A 24,208-nucleotide genomic window follows, 5' to 3' on the forward strand; every position below is an offset into this window, starting at 1 on the left:
AAAAACGAGCAGGGGCGTGAACACTAGCAACATCACCACCACCAGCATGATCTGCCACATGGCATCAAAGCACCATAATAGGTGGGCCAAATGCCTTGGTCCACAATCAGTGTCTGTGGGTGACACCACTGCCTCCTCTTCCCCTTTGTTATGTGCTGACCTATCCCTTTTCAAAGGCACAGGCCAGGATGACTCCCGCTCTGCACCTGGACCTTTGCAAGCACCATCAGCGACCACATCCATTTCCATGTCCCAGTGCAGCGTACAAATGTCCTTACCCCAGGCATTTAAACACAAGCGTAAATACCCAGCCACGCACCCACAGGCAATCATTTGTGATCAATGATAGAAAACTGTTGTATGCCAAAAGTTTGATCTCTCAGGTTGGATTTTTTTCAGGCATTGTCAGTATGGCAGGACTGCTGAATGTGGTTGATCATTGGATTATATAATTGTGCCTGTAGCTTCAGCCTGTGCATTCTTGATGCTGCTATTGAAGTATTTTCATTAGAAGCATCAGTGTGGCTACTAGACCTCAAGACCTCGTCAGCCTCCTACCTGACAGCCCTGAACAGCCGGATGACAGCTCCACACAAGCAGCAGCTACCAGGCTAAAGGACCTTCTGTGATGTCATGATCATGTGAACAGTCACATGTGTGGGAGAAGTCAGGGTTCGGGCAATCTCCGTGCCAGAGCCTGCTGTTGGGAGGGATATGCTACACTGTTACTGCAGCGGCCAAGGAGCCTCAGCCTCCTCACTGTCGGCACGGCTGGCCGTGCGGCAGTCAGGGCTACCGGCCAACAGGAATTTTCCCGGTAGGCCAGTCTGGCCCTGACTGCCCCGATATAGTTTTACAGTTATTAGATCACTGTTCAGTAGTCTTCTATATTAAATTACCCAAATTGTAGTAATCTTTCTGGTTACTGTAGTCCACCCATTTCAGTTATTGCTTTAGTTGCCCTCCTCTGAACCCTCTCTAGCTCTGTTACAGTATGTCTTTCTTGTTCAGACTAGTTATTTGTAAAGTGGCAGGACTACGTTCTCATCATGTACTGTATATCTCTGCCCCTTTTGAAGTATATATAATCTTATTTGCCCTAGCAGCAGCTGCCTAACACTGATTTCTACAGGTTAGTTTGCTATCCACTAAAATTCCTAAGTCCTTTTCCATGTCAGTGTTACCCAGTGTTTTACCATTTAGTATGTACTGGTGACTTGCATTATTCCTTCCCATGTGCTTATCGGATCCGTCCTGAATTACAATGCAAGTCAATGGGGACGGATCCGTTTGACGTTGACACAATATGGTGCAATTGCAAACGGATCCGTCCCCATTGACTTTTAATGTAAAGTCAGGAGTCCCTTTATACCATGGGATCAGAGTTTTCCCCAATCCGATGGTATATTTTAACTTGAAGCGTCCCCATCACCATGGGAACGCCTCTATGTTAGAATATACTGTCGGATATGAGTTACATTGTGAAACTCAGATCCGACAGTATATTCTAACACAGAGGCGTTACCATGGTTATGGGGACGCTTCAGGTTAGAATATACTAAAAAACTGTGTACATGACTGCCCCCTGCTGCCTGGCAGGTGCTGCCAGGAAGCAGGGGGCAGACCCCCCCCCTGTTTTTAACTCATTGGTGGCCAGTGGGCCCCCCTCCCTCCCCTGTAGTTAACTCATTGGTAGCCAGTGGGCCCCCCTCCCTCCCCTGTAGTTAACTCATTGGTGGCCAGTGGGCCCCCTCCCTCCCCTGTAGTTAACTCGTTGGTAGCCAGTGGGCCCCCCCTCCCTCCCCTGTAGTTAACTCATTGGTGGACAGTAGGCCCTCTCCCCTCCCTCCCCCTCCTAATTAAAATCCCCCCTATCATTGGTGGCAGTGGAGAGTACCGATCGGACTCCCAATTTAATCGCTGGGGCTCCGATCGGCAACCATGGCAATCGGGACGCTACTGCAGTCCCGGTTGCAATGGTTACTTAGCAATTTGTAGAAGCATCATACTTACCTGCGAGCTGCAATGTCTGTGTCCGGCCGGGAGCTCCTCCTACTGGTAAGTGACAGATCATTAGGCAATGCACCGCACAGACCTGTCACTTACCAGTAGAAGGAGCTCCCGGACGGACACAGACATCGCAGCTCGCAGGTAAGTATGATGCTTCTACAAATTGCTAAGTAACCATGCCAACCGGGACTGCAGTAGCGTCCCGGTTGCCATGGTTCCCGATCGGAGCCCCAGCGATTAAACTGGGACTCCAATCGGTACTCTCCACTGCCACCAATGATGGGGGGGAGATTTTAATTAGGAGGAGGAGGGAGGGGAGAGGGCCCACTGGCCACCAATGAGTTAACTACAGGGGAGGGAGGGGGGCCCACTGGCCACCAATGAGTTAACTACAGGGGAGGGAGGGGGGGCTGGCCACCAACGAGTTAACTACAGGGGAGGGAGGGGGGGGCTGGCTACCAACGAGTTAACTACAGGGGAGGGAGGGAGGGCTGGCCACCAACGAGTTAACTACAGGGGAGGGAGGGGGGGGCCCACTGGCTACCAACGAGTTAACTACAGGGGGGGCGGGCTAACAACGAGTTAACTACAGAGGAGGGGGGGCGGCCGCACTGGCCACCAATGTGTTAACTACAGGGGGGGTCTGCCCCCTGCTGCCTGGCAGCACCTGCCAAGCAGCAGGGGGCAGTCATGTACACAGTTATTTTAGTATATTCTAACCTGAAGCGTCCCCATCACTATGGGAACGCCTCTGTGTTAGAATATACTGTCGGATCTGAGTTTTCACGAAGTGAAAACAGCTCTGAAAAATCTTTTATGCAGACGGATCTTCGGATCCGTCTGTATGAAAGTAACCTACGGCCACGGATCACGGACACGGATGCCAATCTTATGTGCATCCGTGTTCTTTCACGGACCCATTGACTTGAATGGGTCCGTGAACCGTTGTCCGTCAAAAAAATAGAACAGGTCCTTTTTTTTGACGGACAGGATACACAGATCACGGTCTCGGCTGCAAAACGGTGCATTTTCCGATTTTTCCATGGACCCATTGAAAGTCAATGGGTTCCGCGAAAAAAAAAAGGAAAACGGCACAACGGCCACGGATGCACACAACGGTTGTGTGCATGAGGCCTAAGCCTCCAATCTATGTAGCAGTATACTGTTTTTTTGTCTATTACTTTATATAATTTAGTGTCATCTGCAAAAATATTTTACTGTACAAGGTTTCTACAAGATCTTTAATAAATCTATTACAGAGAATATTGCCCAATACTGACCCTATGTTGAAGCAGCGCCAAACACTTCTTTCATTGAGATACTCCAGAATAGCATCTCTTAGAAAACATTCAAACTGTTTACCCACAATAGATGAATTACCAGCCTATAGTTTTGGGGCTTTGCTGGGTTTGGCCGAACTGCAGGTCAAAGTTTGGGACCCGAACTTAACCCGAACTTCACCCTAAACTCGGACCCCATTTAAGTCAATGGGGACCTGGACTTCACTTAATTTTTTTCTGTTATAACATGGTTATAATAGAAAATAATAGCATCCTTAAAAAAATGTCTATTGAGAGGTTAAAAATATTCTTTTCTTCAGTACCTGCAAAAGGACCTATGATGATGTCATCGCAGGTCCTGCTGAATGAAGATAGAAGGTCCTTCTATCTTCATTCAGCAGGACCTGCAGTGAGGTCACCACAGGTCCTTTTGCAGGTCCTGAAGAAAAGAAGATACCGGCTGCGCGATCAAGTGGATGAGGTGAGTTGTTGTTTTTTAACCCCTCAATAGACATTTTATATAGCATTCTGTTTTAAGAATGCTATTTTCCGTTATAACTGAAAATAATAAACTCACCCGAACACCGAACCCAAAATTCAGTGAAAAAGTCCAGGTTCGGGTCTGGGTACCCGAACTCGCAAAGTTCGGTACGAACCCGAACTGTGCAGTTCGGGTTCACTCAACTCTACTAAGCACCAATTTTCTTGAACGCTGTCTGTCATTATAGAGTCCTTAAATATCAGTATTAAGGGTCTGTCTATGACATTAGTTAATTGTTTTAGGATACGGGGGTGTATGCCATCTGGACCCGGTGATTTGTAAATCTAATCAATACACTGCTGCACTACTTCCTGGGTCAGAAGGCTACTTTTAATTGGGAATTTACTTTTACACTCTGTATTTCATCTGACTATTCAGTGAATAAATACCTATATGAATAGCATCAAACAAGCTTTTAGACCCTCACTTTCAAAGCAAAATGAGGTAATGTTTTCCTGTTACATAAAGGGAGGCTATATTTCTGTTTTACCAGGATACACTGTATATACAGTTTGCCTCAGCTTTTGGCAAACAAACACCTGCTGCCTGTGTGTCTGAATCAGGGGCATTTCTCTTTCCCCCACCGATTCCTTCCTCCCGCCATCTCTGCGACCACAAACAGCAGCCAACTCGGTCTCTAGGACTTGACAGAGTAGGCTTTTTCCTCATCGCTCTTTACAACTCCTTCCTCATCACTGTGTAATATATATTACTTTAAAGGGCTTCTGTCACCCCCCAAAAGTCATTTTTCATTTTTGGGCTAATTAAAATCCTTAGTGCGATTTTTCAATATATAGTGCTATTAAACTTTTCTGTTGTCCTAGTTTCTTTAAAAACCACACTTTTATAATATGTTAATTTCCTGGCTACCAGCAAGTAGGGCGGTTGCTTGCTGGTAGCCGCCACATCCTCCTTTAAAAAAAAAACGCCCCCTCCTCCTGTTGATTGACAGGGCCAGTGAGCGCTCTCCTCCTCTGGTTGGCCCTGTCTGCATTCTAAATATTGCGCCTGCGCCGTACCGATCTTCAGTCGATGCAGGCGCAATGAGAGGAGGACGCTCGTTCGGCCGCTCCTTCCTCAGTGTGCCTGCGCCAGGTGTAGATGTGACTGAGGAGGAGAGCGCTCGCTGGCCCTGTCAATCAACAGGAGGAGGGGGTGTTTTTTTTAAAGGAGGATGCGGAGGCTACCAGCAAGTAACCGCCCTACTTGCTGGTAGCCAGGTAATTAACACATTATAAAAGTGCCATTTTTAAAGAAACTAGGACAACAGAAAAGGGTAAGAGCACTATATATTGAAAAATCGCACTATAAGGATTTTAATTAGCCCAAAAATGAAAAAGGAAGGGTGGAGACGGATAAGGACAGGGATTGGCAAGGATGGTTTTAGACAACAGTGTGGCCCTAGGTAAAACTGAAGGTGGGCTCCAAATTTGGAAATACTGTGTAAATATTATATATACAAAGATCACAATGTATCGCTTATTAAACATTTATATCCTAAATTCCAAGGAATTGATTCTTGATTGCTTTGCAGGCAATAAAATGATAAGTTGAAGGAGACAACAATGTAGACAAAGTGAGGAAAGCTGGAGACGTCACCTGCAGTCCTACACCACAGATAACAGAGTAATAACTCTCTGCCAATAGATAGTGTAGCACTTACCTACAGTCCTATGTAAACCACAGATAAGATAACACAGTGACGCTAAACTGTCAGAGGCGAGGACCCCTCCTCCACCGACCATACACTTACCAAGGAGTGAATGGCCACAGTGGAGTCCTGATGGAGGTACTTTTCTTCCAATACCAATGTATCTTGTGTCCTCCTATCCTGGGGCTGAGTTCTTATCATGCACACAGGGCTCCACAGTTACAGCCAGCTGCAGATCCAGATCAGACATAAAACAATAAATGAACTTAACTCTCCTCCACCAGACAGCGCTGCAACTCTTCAGATCTGGGGGTCTCTTCTACACTCACCAATCCCTGGCCCCTGGTCTTCTTCTGACCCATGCTTTCGGCAGTCAGGACATGGGCCTGGGATAAACTGTATGTGCAGCCAGTGCTAGCAGCACAACACGTATGGCTCCCCACTCCTACTGCATAGTAATGAGCACTTTCATAATGGAAGTGTCACGGGGGGGCAAAGGCGCACTCTGTCTCCCATCAGCCGCAGACCTGCTGCTTAGCTTCGGGAACGAGGATCTATGTTTGTCTTTGTTCCCAGGGCGGCTTTGCTAGCTGGGAGGCTCCCTGCTCCTAGGTCTGCCTTGAGCGCCGAGCTGATCACTCGGTGCTCGACTTGTCTGTCTGTCGGTCATGTGATGCTGGCCACGTCACATGACCCTCAGACCCCACTATGAATACAGGCAGCCTGCTGGCCACAGGTTGCCTGTTAATTCTAGGTTCCTGGCTATTTGCTGGACTACTGAATATTCACCTGATCCTGTCCCCTGACAATCCTTTTCCTGCTCCTCCTGTACTGCGCATCCCTCCTGGTATTGTGACCTCGGCTCCCACCTGACTATTCTTTGGGAACTCCTCTGGTACTTTTCTACTCTCTTGGTATTTGACCCCGGCTTTTCCTGATCATTCTTTGCCTAACCCTTTGTACTGCGTAGCTCTCTTGGTTCTGACCCGGTCCGTTCACGTTCCGTATTTTGTCTTGTCTGTCTTCCCTGCGCATATCCTAAGTAAGGGACTGTCGTACAGTAGTCCCCGGTCATCAGGACTCATCAGGCAAGTAGGCAGGGCCAGGGGTGAGGGTGGAGCGCAGTGGTTACTATCCTTCCCCCTGTGTGTGTGGACGTGACTGTTACAGGAAGCATTCATAAGTAGAGTTGAGCAGACACCTGGATGTTCGGGTTCGACGGGTTTGGCTGAACTTCGGAAAAAAGTTTGAGTTCGGGACCCGAACTTGATCACGAACCCCATTGAAGTCAATGCGGACCCGAACTTATGAACACTAAAATGGCTGTAATAATGCAATGGAAAGGGCTATAGGGCTGCAAATGGCGTCAAAATGTGGTTAGGGGCATGCCAAGTGCTCTGCAAACAAATGTGTATAGGGAAATGACTTTAAATGACATAAAATACGTAAAAAAAAAAAAATAATCTTGATCTAGGAGGACCAGGTTCATAGGGAGTAGGAGGTTGTGGAGGCGGTGGATGTGGCGGTGTCGGTGGAAGCGGCGGTGGAGGAGGAGGTAGCCTACACTGCTTTTTGGTTTTCAATTTTATTTTTTAAATTAGGGTACACCCCAAAACATTGGGAAATATAACCTGTGATAACCCCCTCCAGTCATGCTAAACACACGTTCAGATAATACACAGGCTGCAGGGCAGGCCAGCACCTCCAAGGGGTAAAGGGCAAGCTCAGGCCACGTGCCCAATTTGGAGACCCAGAAGTTGCAGGGGCTGACCCCTGTCAGTCAGTTCATGTAGGCGTGTGCACACTTACTGCCCCACCATGTCACACGTCCCCATGATGTTCACGATCCAATTTGATATCTGCTCTATCAACTTTCGATGTTTTTTATGCACCTACCATGGTGATTACGGGTGGCGGGGAATCAGGGTTCCAGGCCGGAGAGGGAGCATGAGAAAAAAAGACCAAATTTAAGAGGATTCAGTTTTTCAAATTTAAAATTAGAGTTGAAATATGGAAGAAATTATTAAAGCATAAAAGTGTGATGATTTTTCAAAGTTTAAAGGGAACCTGTCACCTGGATTTGGGGTATAGAGCTGTGGACATCGGTTGCTAGATGGCCACTAGCACATCCGCAATGTCCAGTCCCCATAGCTTTCTGTGCTTTTATTGCGTAAAAAAACTGATTTGATACATATGCAAATTAACATAAAATAGTAATATCTTACTTGTGTGACCAGAGAAGATTCATATTTTCAAGTTCTGACTCCTCTCAGGTTAATTTGCATATGTATCAAATCGGTTTTTTTACACAATAAAAGCACAGAGAGCTATAAGGACTGGATATTGCCGATGTGCTAGTGGCCATCTAGCAACCCATGTCCTCAGCTCTATACCCAAAATCTTGGAGACAGGTTCCCTTTAAGCATTGAATGTAAGGATGTGGTGCGCATTAATTACTGAATCAATTTTATTCCCTGCCACCTATGCATAGCAGGTGTTTATTCACATCTAAAATTGTATAATGTGAACCCAAGAATGTAACAGAAAAATTATTGAAATTTATCAAGCTGTCAACTAGGTAGAGGAGGGTATATTACACCCAAAAATGTGTGAATTTCACCCAAAAAATGTAACTGACAATTTTTTTTCCGGTCTACTAGGTATAAAAGTGGTACATCACACCCAAAAATTGGTGAATTTCACCAGTATATATAAGTAACCATTATTATTTATTTTTTTAACCTGTCTACTAGGTATAGCAGTGGTACTATACACACCAAAATTGGTGAATTTCACCCCAAAATGTAAATGACTATTTATTTTTTAACCTGCCTACCAGTTATAGCAGTTACTATACACCCAAAAATTGGTTAATTTCACCCAAAAAAGTAAATGACAATTATATTTTTTAGTTTAATCTGTCCACTAGGTATAGCAGTGGTACGATACACCCAAACATTTGTTAATTTCACCATAAAATGTAACTGACAAAGTAGTGAAATGATATGAAATAATTGATTTATGAGGTGGAGTTCCATATGGAGTAGGAGTTTGAGGAGGTGGTGGAGGAGGACGAGATAGCCAACACAGGTTTTTGGTTATAATTTAATTTAGTAAAATTAAGGTACACTCCAAAAGAGTGTGAAATATCCAAAATAGAAACATGAGCAATTGCGCTGCAGTATAACAAAGGCTGCTTAGTGGCGGTATACATGTCTATTCTGCACAAGGTACGGACAAGTCCTGAGGGATCCATGCCTGCAAACCACTCGTGTCTTGTTGTCAGCACATTGTCCGAAGAACTGCCACGCCAGGGAACTCCTTGGAGCTGGCTTTGGTGTGTCCCTTGCTGCGGTTGGCAGTAGCAGTCATACTGTCTAGAGGACGGCCACTCCGCTTTTGCACCTTGCTCCCTCTTCTGCTGTGCTAGTGGCTCTGTGCGACCACCGCCTCTTCCTCCGAACTACATAGGTCACTCGCATGACCTTCATTCCACATGGGGTTGAGGACCTCATCGTCCTCCACATCATCTTCCACCCAGTCTTCACCCCTGCCCTTCTTGTTGGTCTGCACACTTTCGAAAGCCCCAGCAGTTGGCACTAGTGATGTCGCGAACATAAAATTTTCCGTTCGCGAACGGCGAACGCGAATTTCCGCAAATGTTTGCGAACGTTTACGTAGTTGGCGCAGAGTGTGTAAGTTGAAATCGCAATGCGATTTTATAGAACTTGAATTAATCGCATTGCGATTTCAACTTAGAGCTTCTGCCGACTTCCTTGCTCATGGAGTGTCCCCATCACTAGCTCCATGCTAGAATGTACTGTCGGATTTGAGAAAGTTGTAATCGCAATGCGTTTAATGCAGGTTATATTAATTAGTTGCGAATTCAACTTAGAGCTGCTGGGTTCCTAATGGTTGGATTGCTAGAATATAACGAAAATTGAGAATATAGTGCTATATTAGTTATATTCGTCAATTCTAGCAATACAACTATTAGGAACTTAGCTTGCATTCGCTAGCTTGAATTCCCAATGCGATTAATATAACCTGCATTATTCGCATTGCGAATACAACTTAGATCGGAGTTCCTAATGGTTTTATTGCTAAAATTGACAATGAACATAGCACTATATTCTCAATCTTCGTTATATTCTATCAATATAACGCATTGCGATTACAACCCAGCTCTAAGTTGTAATCGCAATGCGATTAATATAACCTGTATTAATCTCATAACAGCAATGGAGCGAGCCGCAGACATAGCGGAGTGCGCATTGACTTGGGGGGCAGACCTCAGGCTAGGAAGGGGTTAAGTTCAGGAAACTTGCTGGGGGGAGGAGTAGTATTTTCGCGGGCAGTATATAGGGTTTGGGGGAGTGGTTTGGGAGGCAGTCGTCAGTGGAAGGCAGAGTGTTTTAGCAGCAAGATGTCATCTCTGGAGGACCTTTTGGCAGCGGTCAGGGCTGCGGTTCAGGAGCATGGTGCGAGCGTCTGTAGGAGACCATTCAGGCGGCTCTTATCCCTTCATCCGAGGTGGCGGTGCGTCCCTACAGGGTGAGAAGGTCTGTCCCCCCTGAGTGTCTGAGTCCGGAGTCCACCCCCCGAGTGCGTCGGCGTCTCAGGAGTCCCCCTGCGAACCCTCCGCTGGCCAGGCGCAGCGGGAGGACCTCGTCTGTGCATGGTGGAGCGGCGGGAGAGGGCCAGGCTGTTCCCGGTCCCGTCTCACAGGCAACTAGAGGCAGAGACCGTGGACAAGCGGGTGCCTCCCCTGGTGCGGTCCGGCTTGGGGAGCGAACCCTTGCGGCCTTACCTGCTGTTCGGAGGAGCGGTGCGGTCAGGCAGTCTGGCAGCCTGGACCTTCCTGTGAGCAGAGCGGAGAGGTCTTCTGCGCCGCAGCCGGTGGCTTCCGGTCGGCGGCAGGAGCGTTCGAGGTCTGGTGAGTGTGGAGGACGGGGGAGTTCGGCGCATGCGTCGCGGCCCCTGGTGGTGAGTCGGCGTCATGGCAGCGTGGAGGGGGCCATGGTTGTGGCTCCGCCCCCTGACATCTTGCTACAGGATGCGGCTTTCAGCGGTCATGCTGAAGAGCAAGGGATGATGGGATTGTCGGAAGAGGAGGATGTGCGGCCCAGTGTGGGGGCCAGTGCGGCGCAGGATTTCCGGGATGACGGTCACCTGCAGGCGCAGGGGGATTTGGAGCTGTCGCCATTGGAGGAAGGGGAGGTGGAGTCGTGTGGAGATTCGGCAGCAGGCACTGTGGACGTTCCTGTGAGGGAAGAAGCCGTGCCGTGTGGGTCGACTACGCCACTGATGACGTTTGGGAGGAGTTCCGCGGCTGCCGGTGATGTTATCCGGGGATGGCCAGGTGAGAGATCGGCGGGTCAATGCCATGTTGTGGGGGGTGGGGGTGCTGTTGTGGATACTGTGGGGGGTTCTGATGTCTTGGTGCGGGAGGTATTGTCGGGTATGTTGTCGTTGCTGTCACGCTTGGGTTCGGGGTCTGGGGCGTCTCCGGTGCCAGTCTGGGCTCCGGTACAGGCTGTGGGGCAGGAGCAGGGGCTGGCGCGGGTTTCCGTGGGGGTTGGTGGGGACGCCACGGTGGGGGGTACCCAGGCATCTGGGTCAGGTGGGGTAGCGAGGGTTGTGGGCGACGTGGGTGATGGTGTTCGGTTGGCGGACGCGGCTAAGGGCGAGATTTATGTGTGTTTTGAGGGGCCGCTGGGGGCTCACTTGAAGCAGCAGGTTAAGGAGAAGATATGAAGGGACGAGTATGTGGAGATTTTTTCATTGCTTCCATTGGAGACGTTTAATTTGGATAGGGGTAAGCTGGATGAGAGTAAGAAGGAGGAGGAGGAAAGGAGGCGGTACAGGCTGATTCCGCGTACCTTTCAAAATTGGCTTCAGGCCTTTGCAATTCTGGCTAGTGTAGTTGGGGAGAAGGCGCCGGGGCACTGCTCTGCGCTCTTCTGTTATATGGATGCCATCGGCGAGGCGCATAGGACGTATGGGGGGGTGGCGTGGCTTAGGTATGACGAGCAGTTCCGGCAGCGGAAGGCGGTCAGGCCTAGCATTCGTTGGGACCACAAGGATATTGGTCTGTGGATGCGATTGATGGCGGCACCGAGGGGGGGTTCCCAGCCCTTTCGTGTGGGGGCCGGGGGTGCCTCAGCCTCGGAGTCCTCGGGGGGAAATAGGAGGGGTTGTTGTTGGCAATACAATGAGGGACATTGCAGGTTCTTGTCCGACTGTCGGTACAAGCGCGAGTGCTCCGGCTGCGGCGGTTCCCATAGCTTGTCGAGATGTTTCAAGCGGGGAAAAGGTAAGGGATCCGAGGTTGTGCAGAAGAGGGGTGACGCCGGTGAGGGTGGCCGAGATGGAGCCTTATTTAAGGATGTATCCAAATAAGGAGGCTGCGCAGTTGTTGTTGGCGGGGTTTACCAAGGGTTTTGTGATTCCCTGAGGTTTGGGTGGTGTTAGTCGGGCTCTGCGGTATTTGTCCTCAGCGTTCCGCCATCCGGCCGTGGTTAGGGACAAGATTGCGAGTGAGATTGCTGCTGGCAGGGTTGTGGGCCCCTTTGAGGAGTGTCCTTTGCCGGACTTGTGGGTTCCTCATTTGGGTTTAGTTCCAAAGAAGGAGCCTAATAAGTTTCGGCTTATTCATCATTTGTCCTATCCACTGGGGGGGTCGGTGAATGATGGTATAGCGGATGAGCTGTGTTCAGTTTCGTACACGTCTTTTGATGAGGCGGTGCGGTGGGTGCGACGTTTTGGGCAGGGCGCCCTACTTGCGAAGACGGACATTGAGGCCACCTTTTGGTTGTTGCCTATTCACCCTGATAGATTGCACTTACTTGGTTTTCAGTGGGATGGCTGTTACTACATTGATTGTTGTTTGCCAATGGGTTGTGCGATTTTGTGTTCTTTGTTTGAGGCGTTCAGTTCTTTTCTGGAATGGGTGATAAAGAAGGAGGCAGGTTGGAGTTCGGTCTTGCAATATCTGGATGATTTCCTGTTTTTGGGTCCGGCTGGATCTAGGGTGTGTTCTGTTCTGTTGCATACCATGGAGAGGGTGGCGGCGCGTTTTGGGATTCCATTGGCGGCTGATAAGACTGAGGGCCCCTCCACGGTAATAAAGTTTTTAGAGATTGAGATAGATAGTGTGGCCATGGAGTGTCGTTTGCCCGTTGATAAGGTGTCTGGTTTGTTGGATGACGTGGTGTTTTTGCGGAAGGCGAGGAAGGTCCAGCTCAAGCGGGTCCAATCGGTTTTGGGGAAATAGAATTTTGCTTGTCGCATCTTGCCAATGGGGCGGGTGTTTTGTCGTCGTTTGGTGCTTGCTACGGCGGGTGTTGTCACTCCTTTTCATTATTTGCGTTTGCCTGCTGCGGTGAAGGAGGATTTGGTGGTGTGGGAGGCCTTTTTGTCGGAGTATAATGGCCGGTCGGTTTAGATGGAGGCGGTGGTTGGTAGTGTTGATTTGGACTTGTTCTCTGATGCGTCGGGTTTGTTTGGCTATGGGGTCTTTTGTCAGGGTCAGTGGAGTGCGGGGCCGTGGCCGGTCGAATGGAGGCGGGCTGGTTTCCTTACTAACTTGGTTTTGTTGGAGCTTTTTCCTATTGTTTTGGCTACCGAGTTGTGGGGAGACAGGTTTGGAACTGGCAGGTTTGTTTCTATTGTGATAACATGGGTGTTGTGCAGGCAATTAATAGTCAGACGGCGAACTCGCCTTCGGTGTTGAATTTGCTGCGACATCTAGTTTTACGGGACTTGCAGTTGAATGCGTGTTTTGTTGCGGTGCATTTGCCTGGGGTGGATAACTTACCTGCTGATTCCCTCTCTAGATTTCAGTGGGATCGGTTTCGCAGCCTGGCGCCGGGTGCCGAGGTCGAGGGGTTGCCCTGCCCCCAGTGGCTCTGGAGCGTGGCCTTGGGGTGTCGGCGGGCCTGATTAGACAGTCTCTGAGTAGAGGTACGTGGTCGGCCTATTCTTCAGTGTGGGCGTTGTGGGAGGAATTGACTGAGCGGATGGGTGGTTGCAGTTCCTTTGGCGGCTGTTGCCTTTTGGTTGCGCTTGAGGGGCTTGGCCAACGTGTCTAGATGCTTTATGGTGCGCCAGGCTTTGAAGGGTTACCATCGTAGTGTGGTGCGAAGGGATGGTCGGAGGCCGGTTTCTTTTGTGGTGTTGCAGTTGCTGTGGAAGGAAGCGGGGTCGGTTTGCAGGTCGGCGTACGAGGTGTGTCTGTTTCGGGCGGCGTTTGCATTGGCCTTTTTCGGGGCTTTTCGGATTTCGGAACTGGTGGCTGCTGGTCGCACGAGTGGGGGTGGTTTGTTGTGGGAGGATGTTGTGCTGGTGGACGGTGCTTTGAGATGTTTGCTCCGCAGGTCTAAGACGGATCAGGTGGGTAAGGGTGTGGTGTTGTGGCTTAGGCCGCTTGCGGGGTCGGTTTTTTGCCCGGTGCGGTGTGTCAGGGAGTTTTTGGCGTTGCGTCCGGGTGTTCCGGGTGCGTTGCTGGTTCATGTGGATGGTTTGTGTTTGTTTTGGTTTCAGTTTGTGGCTGTTTTTAGGAGGTGTTTGTCGGCCGCGGGTCTTCCAGCTAAGGATTTTGCATCGCACTCATTTAGGATCGGGGCCGCGACTGAGGCTGCCAGGTGGGGGCTTGGAGAGGAGGTCATAAAGCATATAGGGCGGTGGGAGTCTGATTGTTTCCGTTCATATGTTAGGCCTCATCTCTTATAATGTTTGGGGGTGGAATTGTTTTATTGGCTGATTTGTGTGGTTGGAGTTGTCGGGGACTGTTTTGTTTTATGTTGACTTTCTTTGTTTTGTTGCAGGGACGACTCCTTGTCTGGCGTGGATTTTTGGGCATTCATACGTCTACTGGGGGGCTTTGTGAGCCGACGTTCAGAGGAACGGCCGTCAATTGGGTTTTTTGATGGAGGAATTGCAAGTTCGGTGGATTGGTATACGGGGGCTTCTCTGGGGGGCGGGTTTTGCCTGAGACTCATACGAACGTCCTGTTGGATTGCCCGCCTGATGTTTTGGTTTTGCATGTGGGTGGCAATGATTTGGGGGTACGGCGGTCGCGGGACGTGATTCGGGACATTAAGTTTGACGTGTTGCGTTTGTTGTCGGATTTTCCGGATTTGCTGTTGGTATGATCGAAGGAGGTGGCATGGAGTAGTTGGCGTTTTACAAGATCGGTGGAGAGGATCAACAAGGCTCGGGCGAAGTTAAATAAGGAGGTGGGGCGTTTTGTTCGCAGGCAAGGTGGCGTGGTGGTTCGTCATCGGGAATTGGAGGCAGCGTTGCCTCAGTTCTTGAGATCTGATGGCGTGCACCTTAAGGAGGTGGGGATTGACATGTGGGCCTTAGGTATTCAGGAGGGGTTGGAGACTGCTCTGAGGGTGTGGCAGGACGCCCACAGGTGAGGTGTCACCAGTGGTCTTCTGGTGGCTGATTGGTATGAGATCCTGGGGGAGCAATACAATGGTTTAAGAGATGCAGGATCTCATGTGGTTTGTGAATGCCGAGGATGGGGCTCCTGTTTGGGCTAAAAAGGCCTACAGGAGGAGATACTTGGATACTTCAAGGATTTGGTGCCCTTGGGTCGGTGAGTGCGGCCAAGGGTAACTTTGAAGTATAAGGAGAGATGGTTACGGAAGATACCGCTTGTTGGGGTTGCCCTCCAGGATCCTTGTTATGGTATAATTGCTCATAATGTTGAAGGATGTATTAAAGTGTTTGTTGCTATTATTATTATTTGTGTGGATAATAAAGTTGGCCGTAATGGTCATTTTACCAAGCAAGAAGGTGTCAGTGTGGTTATTGCTAAGTAAGGGGGTTTGGTGAATCTAGCCGGAGGAGAATTCTTCCATCCTAGTAAGTCATTGCGATTACAACTTTGTGACACTGCAGCTTCAGAATGAATCTAAGATGGATGCTGTCCTTGCTTTTTGATAGGCGGTGGGAGGGTCTGGTAGGGAGGGTATGCTGATTGGCTGGAATGTGTTTGCTCAATGATGACGTATAGGAGGCGGACCGAACATCGCATATGTTCACCCGCAGCGGCGAACGCGAACAAGCTATGTTCGCCGGGAACTATTCGCCGTCGACTAGTTCGGGACATCTCTAGTTGGCACCTGTGTTTCGTCATCATCTGAGACGTGCTACGATGGTCCTCCCATGTACTCCTCTTGAAAGATAAGTGGTTGGGCATCAGTGCACTCAATCTCTTCCACTTCTGGGGCAGGGCTAGGTGTATGGCCCTAGGAAACCCTGCTAACAGAGTCATCAAAAAGCAGAAAAGACTGCTGCATGACTTGGGGCTTAGACTGCTTGACTGATTTGCAAGGGGGTGAGGTGAAAGACTGATGGACATCAACTGCAGGTGCCAACTGTGATCTTTCAACAGGAGACTGGGTGGGAGACAAAGTGAAGGAACTGGAGGCACTGTCAGCAACCCAATCTACTATCGCCTGTTCTTGTTCTGGCCTCACCATTTGTAGAGCCGCATTAGGCCCGTCCAAATACCGCTGCAGGTTCTGTCGCCTACTCGCACCTGAGGAAGGGGTTTAACTTGTTCGTGTAGCTGGCACAGATCCTCTCCCTGCAACAGGAGCTCCACCAGCAGCACCACGACCTGGGCCACGTCTCTTAGTTGATGCTCTGCTTACATTGCTCAAATATAGGATCTTGCCCTAAATGGGTGTTTAATAGCAGAATAGAACGACAGTATGTAAAGGATGTATCTCACACGTACATATGTAGACTAGGCCGCAATTAAAGTTTTTGCCCAAAAATTGTGTTTCATTAATAGAATAATATAACCACAGTCTCTAAAGAGTGTTTCTCACACGCCCTGATCCAGACTAAGCCGCAATTAGCTTTTTGCCCAAAATGGCTGTTTTTCAAATAACTGAATAGAACCACAGTATCTAAAGGGTGTATCTCACAATGACTTATGCAGCAAAGGCTGCAAAATTAAGTTTTTGGCCTAAAATTGGTGTTTGTTTTATATACTGCTGTCATATTCTGTTATTAGCCTTGAATTTCACATGTTCGAAAGTAGCAAGGGCTGTAAAATTGTGTATTTTGCCCAAAAAGGGTGTTTTATTAATAGAAGCATATAACCACAGTATCTAAAGTGTGTATCTCTCATGTCCTGATCCAAATTAGGCCGCAATTAAACCTTTTTTGTCCAAAATGGTTGTTTTTCAAATAACTGAATAGAACCACAGTATCTAAAGGGTGTATCTCACAATGACATATGCAGCAAAGACTGCAAAATTTAGTTTTTGCCCCAAAATGGCTGTTTTTCAAATAACAGAATATAACCACAGTATCTAAAGTGTGTATCTCACACGGACTGATCCAGACTATGCCGGATTTTAAGTTATGTGCACAAAAATGGCTGTTTTTCAAATAACTGAATATAACTACAGTATCTAAAGTGTGTATTTCACAATGACATATGCAGCAAAGGCTGCAAAATTGTGTATTTTGCCAAAAAAGGGTGTTTTTAAAATCCAAGAAAATTATGGCTGTATTTCTAGCTTAAAATAGCTTTTTTTTTTTTTAAAACCGTATTATTAGTGCAGTATTTCAAGCTTGGATTTGAATGTCACAACAGCTCGGATGCAGTGCTGGTGCACTGAGCTTGCATAAAATGGCTGCCGCCACCACCCACCTAACAGACGGATAAAAGTTATTTTTTTCTGTCACTGGGCTCAGGGCAGGGTAAAAAGATTATGCACTGCACCCACACAACAAAATCTATGTAGATCGCTGAGTTAAATTGGAGTTCTGATCACAGATTCTGCCCTATTCTCTCCCTGAAAGCACCAGCAGCAGCCTCTTCCTACACTAGTAACAGCAGAGTGACGTGCGGCGCTACGTGACTCCAGCTTATATAGAGCCTGGGTCACATGCTGCTCTGGCCAATCACAGCCATGCCATTAGTAGGCATGGCTGTGATGGCTTCTAAGGTCACACAGTTAAAAGCTTGTTGATGGGCTGCTCTGCAGCCTTTCAAAAAGTGCCAAGAAATCGCCGAACACCGAACCCAAACTGAAATGTTCGGGTCCAGGGTCCAAAAATCCTAAAGTTCAGTACGAAGCCGAACTTTACAGTTCGGGTTCGCTCAACCCTAGTCATAATGAATGATCAAAAAAATCATATTTACCCATGGTACCGTAAAAATGTCAGCTATTACTGCAAAAAAATAGCCCCTGCAGAAGAAGTTTGCAGAAAAATAAATAAAATGTAGCTTTCAGAAAATAAAGACACAAAAACTGTATTTTTGTTTTCGAAAATGCTTTATTATAGACAACTGAAACAAAAAGAATACACATATTTGGTATTGTCACGTCTGTATCAACCTGCTGTACAAAAGCAAGACATGGTCTATCCTGTCAGGAGAACTCAGCAAAAACTAAAACTAAAATCTGTGACACAACATCCATTTTTGGGTTACCTTGCCTCACAAAAAGCATAATATCAAGCAATCAAAAATCATATGTACCCCAAAATAGTACTAACAAAACTGTCACCTCATCCCGTAGTTTACAAAATGGGGTCACTTTTTGGGAGTTTCTACTCTAGGGATGCATAAGGGAGTCTTCAAATGTGACATGGCAACATAAAATTACCCCAGCGACATCTGTCCTCCAAAATCCATATGGCACTCCTTTCCCTCTGCGCCCTACCGTGTGCCTATATAGCAATATACCACCAAATGTGGGCTGTTTTTGTAAACTGCAGAATCAGGGTAATAAATATTGAGTTTTTGTTGGTTGTTAACCCTTGCTGTGTTACAGGGAAAAATAGATTAAAAAGTAAAATCTGCTAAAAAAGTGAGATTTTAAAATTTCACCTCCATTTAACACCTAAAGGGTTAACAAAGTTTGTAAAATAAGTTTTGGATAACTTGAGGGGTACAGTTTCTAAAATAGGGTCATTTATGGGTGGTTTCTACTATGTATGCCCCACAAAGTGACTTCATAACTGAACTGGTCCTTAAAGTAGATTTTGGAAATTTTCTTAAAATTTTTAGGAATTGCTTCTAAATTCTAAGCCTTCTAACGTCCTAAAAAATAAAATAACATTTACAAAATGATGTCAACATGAAGTAGACATCTGGGAAATGTACAGTAAGGCCCCTTGCAGACTAGCATGTCCGGATTAGGTGTGGATGCGTAGCCGATGCGTTCAGTGATAACTGCGCAATTTCACTGGCAAAGTCATTCAGTTGTGCATGCGAACGTGTTCAGTGGGTCCAATGCAATTGAATGCGTTTTGCACACGCGTGATAAGAAACTGAATGTGTACAAACAACATCTCTTAGCAACCATGCGTGAAAAACAAGCAGAAAAAAAGCAAGCGCGGATGCGATATGATTTTCACGCAGCTCCATTCAGTTCTATGGGGCCAGCGTGAAAATCGCAGAATATAGAACATGCTGTGATTTTCACGCAACGCGCAAGTGATGCGTGAAAACCAACGCACATGTACACTGCACCATTGAAATGAATGGGTCCAGATTACGTGCGGGCGCAATGCGCTTGAAATGGGCCTAGTAACTATTCTATGAGGTATCACAATACCTCATAGAATAGTTACTAGGTATCTCGAGATGGGCATAGTGAGTTCATGGAAGTTTTTATTTTTTGTCACAAGTTAGTGGAATATGAGACTTTGTAAGAAAAAAATATAAAAAATCATAATTTTCCGCTAACTTGTGATAAAAAATTCTATGAACTCGCCATGCCCCTCACATACCTTGGGGTGTCTTCTTTCCAAAATGGGGTCACTTGTAGGGTATTTATACTGCCCTGGCATTTTAGGGGCCCTAATGCGTGAGAAGTAGTTTGAAATCCAAATGTGTTAAAAATGCCTGTGAAATCCTAAAGGTGCTCTTTAGAATATGAGCCTAGGCTGCAAAAAAGTGTCACACATGTGGTATCGCCGTACTCGAAAGAAGTAGGGCAATGTGTTTTGGGGTGTATTTTTACATATACTCATGCTGGGTGAGAGAAATATCTCTCTAAAAGTCAACTTTTCCCATTTTTTTTTATACAAAGTTGTCATTATAGAGAGATATTTCTCTCACCTAGCATGGATATATGTAAAAAGACACCCCAAAACAAATTGCCCAACTTCTCCTGAGTACGGCCATACCACATTTGTGACACTTTTTTTTGCAGCCTAGATGCCTAATTCCATTTAGGAGGGCATTTTTAGACATTTGGATCCCAGACTTCTTCTCACGCTTTAGGGCCCCTAAAATGCCAGGGCAGTATAAATAGCCCACATATGACCCCATTTTGGAAAGAAGACACCACAAGGTATTCAATGAAGGGCATGGCGAGTTCATAAATTTTTTATTTTTTTTTGGCACAAGTTTTTTTCTCAGTCTCCCCTTTCCGCTAACTTGGGACAAATAGTTCAATCTTTCATGGACTCAATATGCCCCTCAACGAATACCTTGGGGTGTCTTCTTTCCGAAATGGGGTCACATGTGGGGTATTTATGCTGCCCTGGCATTTTAGGGGCCCTAAAGCGTGAGAAGAAGTCTGGAATATAAATGTCTAAAAAATGTTACACATTTGGATTCCATGAGGGGTATGGTGAGTTCATGTGAGATTTTATTTTTTGTCACAAGTTAGTGGAATATGAGACTTTTTAAGGAAAAAATATAAAAAAAATTCCAATAACTTGTGCCCAAAAAAATGTCTGAATGGAGCCTTACAGGGGGGTGATCAATGACAGGGGGGTGATCAGGGAGTCTATATGGGGTGATCACCACCCTATCATTGATCACCCCTCTGTAAGGCTCCACTTAGACGTCCGTATGTGTTTTTTGCGGATCCACTGATCCGCGGATCCGCAAAACACATACGGACGTCTGAATGGAACCTTACAGGGGGGTGATCAATGACAGGGGGGTGATCACCCCATATAGACTCCCTGATCACGCCCCTGTCATTGATCACCCCCCTGTAAGGCTCCATTCAGAGGTCCTTATGTGTTTTGCGGATCCACGGATCCATGGATCGGATCCGCAAAACACATACAGACCTCTGAATGAAGCCTTACAGGGGGGTGATCAGGGAGTCTATATGGGGTGATCACCCCCCCCCCCCAGTAAGGCTCCATTCAGAGGTCCGTATGTGTTTTGCGGATCCGATCCATGGACCCGTAAAACACATACGGACGTCTGAATGGAGCCTTAAAGGGGGGTGATCAATGATAGGGGGGTGATCAGGGAGTCTATATGGGGTGATCAGGGGGTTAATCGGGGGTTAATAAGTGACAAGGGAGGGTTTAGTGTAGTGTAGTGGTGTTTGGTGCTACTTTACAGAGCTGCCTGTGTCCTCTGGTGGTCGATCCAAGCAAAAGGGACCACCAGAGGACCAGGTAGCAGGTATATTAGACGCTGTTATCTTAGCAGGTATATTAGCTGCTGGCAGGCTGTAGATCAACTAGTTTACCTGCACTTCCTGTGAACGCGCGCGCCTGTGTCCGCACGTTCACAGGAAATCTCGTGTCTCGCGAGATGACGCCCCGGCGCGTCCAGGAGGAATAACAGGGCCGCCGCAAAGACGCAATCCTGCGTGCGGCGGTCCTGAGGAGGTTAAATACTTAAGTATTCTGTGTCTAAACCTTGTAAAATGTATATTATTAGCAAGTAATGTAGTTATTAGTTAATTTTCAAAGAGGTGCCACTAGCCTAATCTGGCTACGGCACCAACATACCTTGCCCCGACCCTGTTGATCTATCAGATTGCACTGACCAGTCCAGATATGACCTGAGTCAGCAGTGTTACCAGTCGAGACTTCAGTCCAATGCTTCGAAGATTTGCCCAAGCCCTGACTGCACTCTACCATAGTGACAACCAGCTATAGCAACACACTCAGGAAGTCTGCGCTGGGAAGGGGGAGGTTAAGGGAGAAGAGGTTGAAACAGCAGCTGGTACAGTTCATTGAGGGGGCATGGCACACTATATAATAAGCAGCAGTAGGCACAGTTCATGGGGAAGGAATAGCACACTATATAATAAGCAGCAGGCACAGTACAGGGGAAGTACGGCACACTATAAAAGGCAGCAGCAGGCACAGTTCATCGGGTAAGGCAAGGTGCACACATGTGAGATCAGATTCTGGTATTCTGTTCAATAATAGGAGCGGAACCCACCCATTCATAAATTCCTTTGAGGGTTGTTTCCAAAATAGGGCCACTTTTCAGGATCCCTTTTATTATTTTATTTTAGAGCCTCTGCAATTGTCATATGTGTAAATCGTGACATTTGGCCTCAAGTGTACATGGTGCCCTAGTACTCCTGAGTCCTATTGTACTGTATATCCTGGGCAAAAAATTTGCGCCACATGTAGGGTGTCTTTTAAAACCAGTATATACTTAATTTGTTACATTACTTTAGCATCTATTATACTCTTACTTGCTAAAGTTGCATAAAAGATTATATAAAAGATTATATAATATATACAAATATTAGCAATCCCCAGATAGGGTCTATTTTTTTCTAATAGAAACTCTAAAACCAGAGAACATGGCTTTAGAGTGGCACAGGCAGACCACATCATATTGGGTATCGAAATGGAATATTAAACCTTTGGGAAAATGCCATTTTCACTTTGCACTTTGTCTGCTCACATTAGTTTCAACAAAACACCTGCATATTAAAAACGCTCACCAGACCATTTGATAAATTCAGTCAAGGGAGTGGTTTCCAAAATGGGGACACTTCTTGTGCATTTCTATTTCTATTTTACACTCTCTGCAGTTGTCGTTCAATGTTGTAAAACCACCAAATTAGGCCACAAATGCACATGGTTCTGGTTGCTTCAGACTCCTGTAGTGTGTCCAAAAAGCAGTTTAAGACCACATGGGCATATTGTGTAACAAAATGTTGGGTGCTTTTTCTCCTATACCACTTTTGAAAATGAAAAATTGACACTTAACATGATATTTAGAGTTGGGCGAATCGGGTTTGGACTGCTCTATCTGAACCCAATTTGTTTTAGTTTATAATATGCACTCTGTACCCCAGTAAAACATATGGGCTCCGCTGAGGCCCTCTTCTTTTAGCCACAAGTAACACAAGACTTGCTTAGTCTCGTGCCTGTGACATTACATTTCGGTTCTGCGCATACATTACTGTTTCAAAATCCAAAGCCGAACTTGGATTTGTGCCTAATTAATGAAGCCAAGTTCGGCTTCTGATTTTAAAACCGTAATGTATGCGCAGAACTAAACTGTAACGTCACAGGCATGAGACTAAGCAAGTCTCATGTTACTTCTGGCTAGAAGAAGGCCTGTAACCTGTGACATGGTGTCAAAAGCATGCCATCAAAACCTGCCCTGCAAATGCCAAATGGCACACATGCGCAAACACTGGAAACATGGATACATCAGAATTGCATTACTGTTATACTTATTATATGAAAATTAGAAGCTCTTTGCGCACATTTTTTTTATCAAAACTGTGTCAGCCCATCCATCAGTGACAGTGTGGCTGCCAACAGATAAGACCTACACTATAAGACTTGCCACTCATGGCCCAAAAAAATAAAAATCAGGGCAATATAGATTCCAGCTATATCATACTCGTTCAGTAATTTTGATGGAAATAGGTCCTTGGTGTATTCAGTATGTCCATAAATTGTTAGGGTGATTTAGGCGCTGGTCTTAGTCCATGTCCGCTGCAGCTTGATACACCGGCCTCTACATAACTTAGGCACATGATGTGGCGGCTGTTCAACAATATAACATATACGCCAGCTCCCTTGTTTTCCCCATCCAAACCACTCCCCCATTTTCTCAGAACTTGAGAAAAAGGCGTAAGTGGCATACATGGGGAAAAAGGTGCCGATTTTGCTGCAAAAGACTTTTGAGAGACAGTCTGCAACTTAAATACGCCAAAAAGTGGCATATTTTTTTCATAATTGACCCCCTTAATCCTTGAAAAAACATTAACAAATATGTTCTGCCTCATAATCTTATCTGGTGCACAAGGTCCTCTTACTACTATACATATAATATGTAATTACTTTTACTGCAATACATCTAATATTTATCCACTTTTTCAACCATAAAACACTGAAAAATGGAGAAGGTTTAGATTTGAATTACCTTTGCATTGGCCTTTAGCAATTTGCCACCAAATTCCTTCAATACATGCCATTTTAATGGGTCCATCCTGGGTGTATTCCGGAAGGCAGACAAAATTAGCTACTTTACCAGGTGGGTAAGTTTCATCGTGCCATTCGCCTTGTAACTGAGCTCCTTTTATTTGCTCAGGTTTTTCACAGTGATCTAAAATAAGAGAAAATGGATATTAAATAAAGTCTTCAATAATTAATGAGCTGACACATTTTGAACTAAAAGAAAATGCGAATAAACCACATAATGTGAATTCAGACAGTAGGCAGGGCTGTATATATAGATGGAGCCGCCCTAGGCACCAAGTCTGAATACTCCCTATCGGAGCTCAAGTTGAAAGAAGGTGTTGACAAATCGAGCAGGTAAAGCTAAAAGGTTGATGGATCCAGTAATACCACAGAGGTGCAGTATATTGTGCTATACAGTGGTTTCTGGTTCTGCGCAACACAGTATACTGACCCAGCAGAACCAAATACCACAGTGTAGCTGTCACAAATACAAGGGAGGGGAGGGACACCGAACTAGGCCTCAAGGCTATGGAGAGGGAAAAA

The 24,208-nt window shown here is 46.5% G+C and overlaps 1 protein-coding gene across 2 annotated transcripts in view; it reads right to left on the reverse strand.

The window, feature by feature from the left end:
- LOC122943123 (complement factor H-related protein 1-like) overlaps positions 1–23,806 on the reverse strand; it is a 363,452-nt gene extending 339,646 nt beyond the window's left edge. For both annotated transcript variants that reach the window (XM_044300591.1, XM_044300590.1), the window contains exon 1: positions 23,628–23,806. In XM_044300591.1, coding sequence (XP_044156526.1) covers positions 23,628–23,679 — 52 coding nt within the window. In that variant the 5' untranslated portion in view covers positions 23,680–23,806. The remainder of the gene's footprint in view (positions 1–23,627) is intronic.
- Between the last annotated feature and the right edge of the window lie 402 nt (positions 23,807–24,208).

The sequence above is a fragment of the Bufo gargarizans genome, chromosome 7 (genome assembly GCF_014858855.1).
Source record: "Bufo gargarizans isolate SCDJY-AF-19 chromosome 7, ASM1485885v1, whole genome shotgun sequence".
Classification (NCBI taxonomy): domain Eukaryota; kingdom Metazoa; phylum Chordata; class Amphibia; order Anura; family Bufonidae; genus Bufo; species Bufo gargarizans.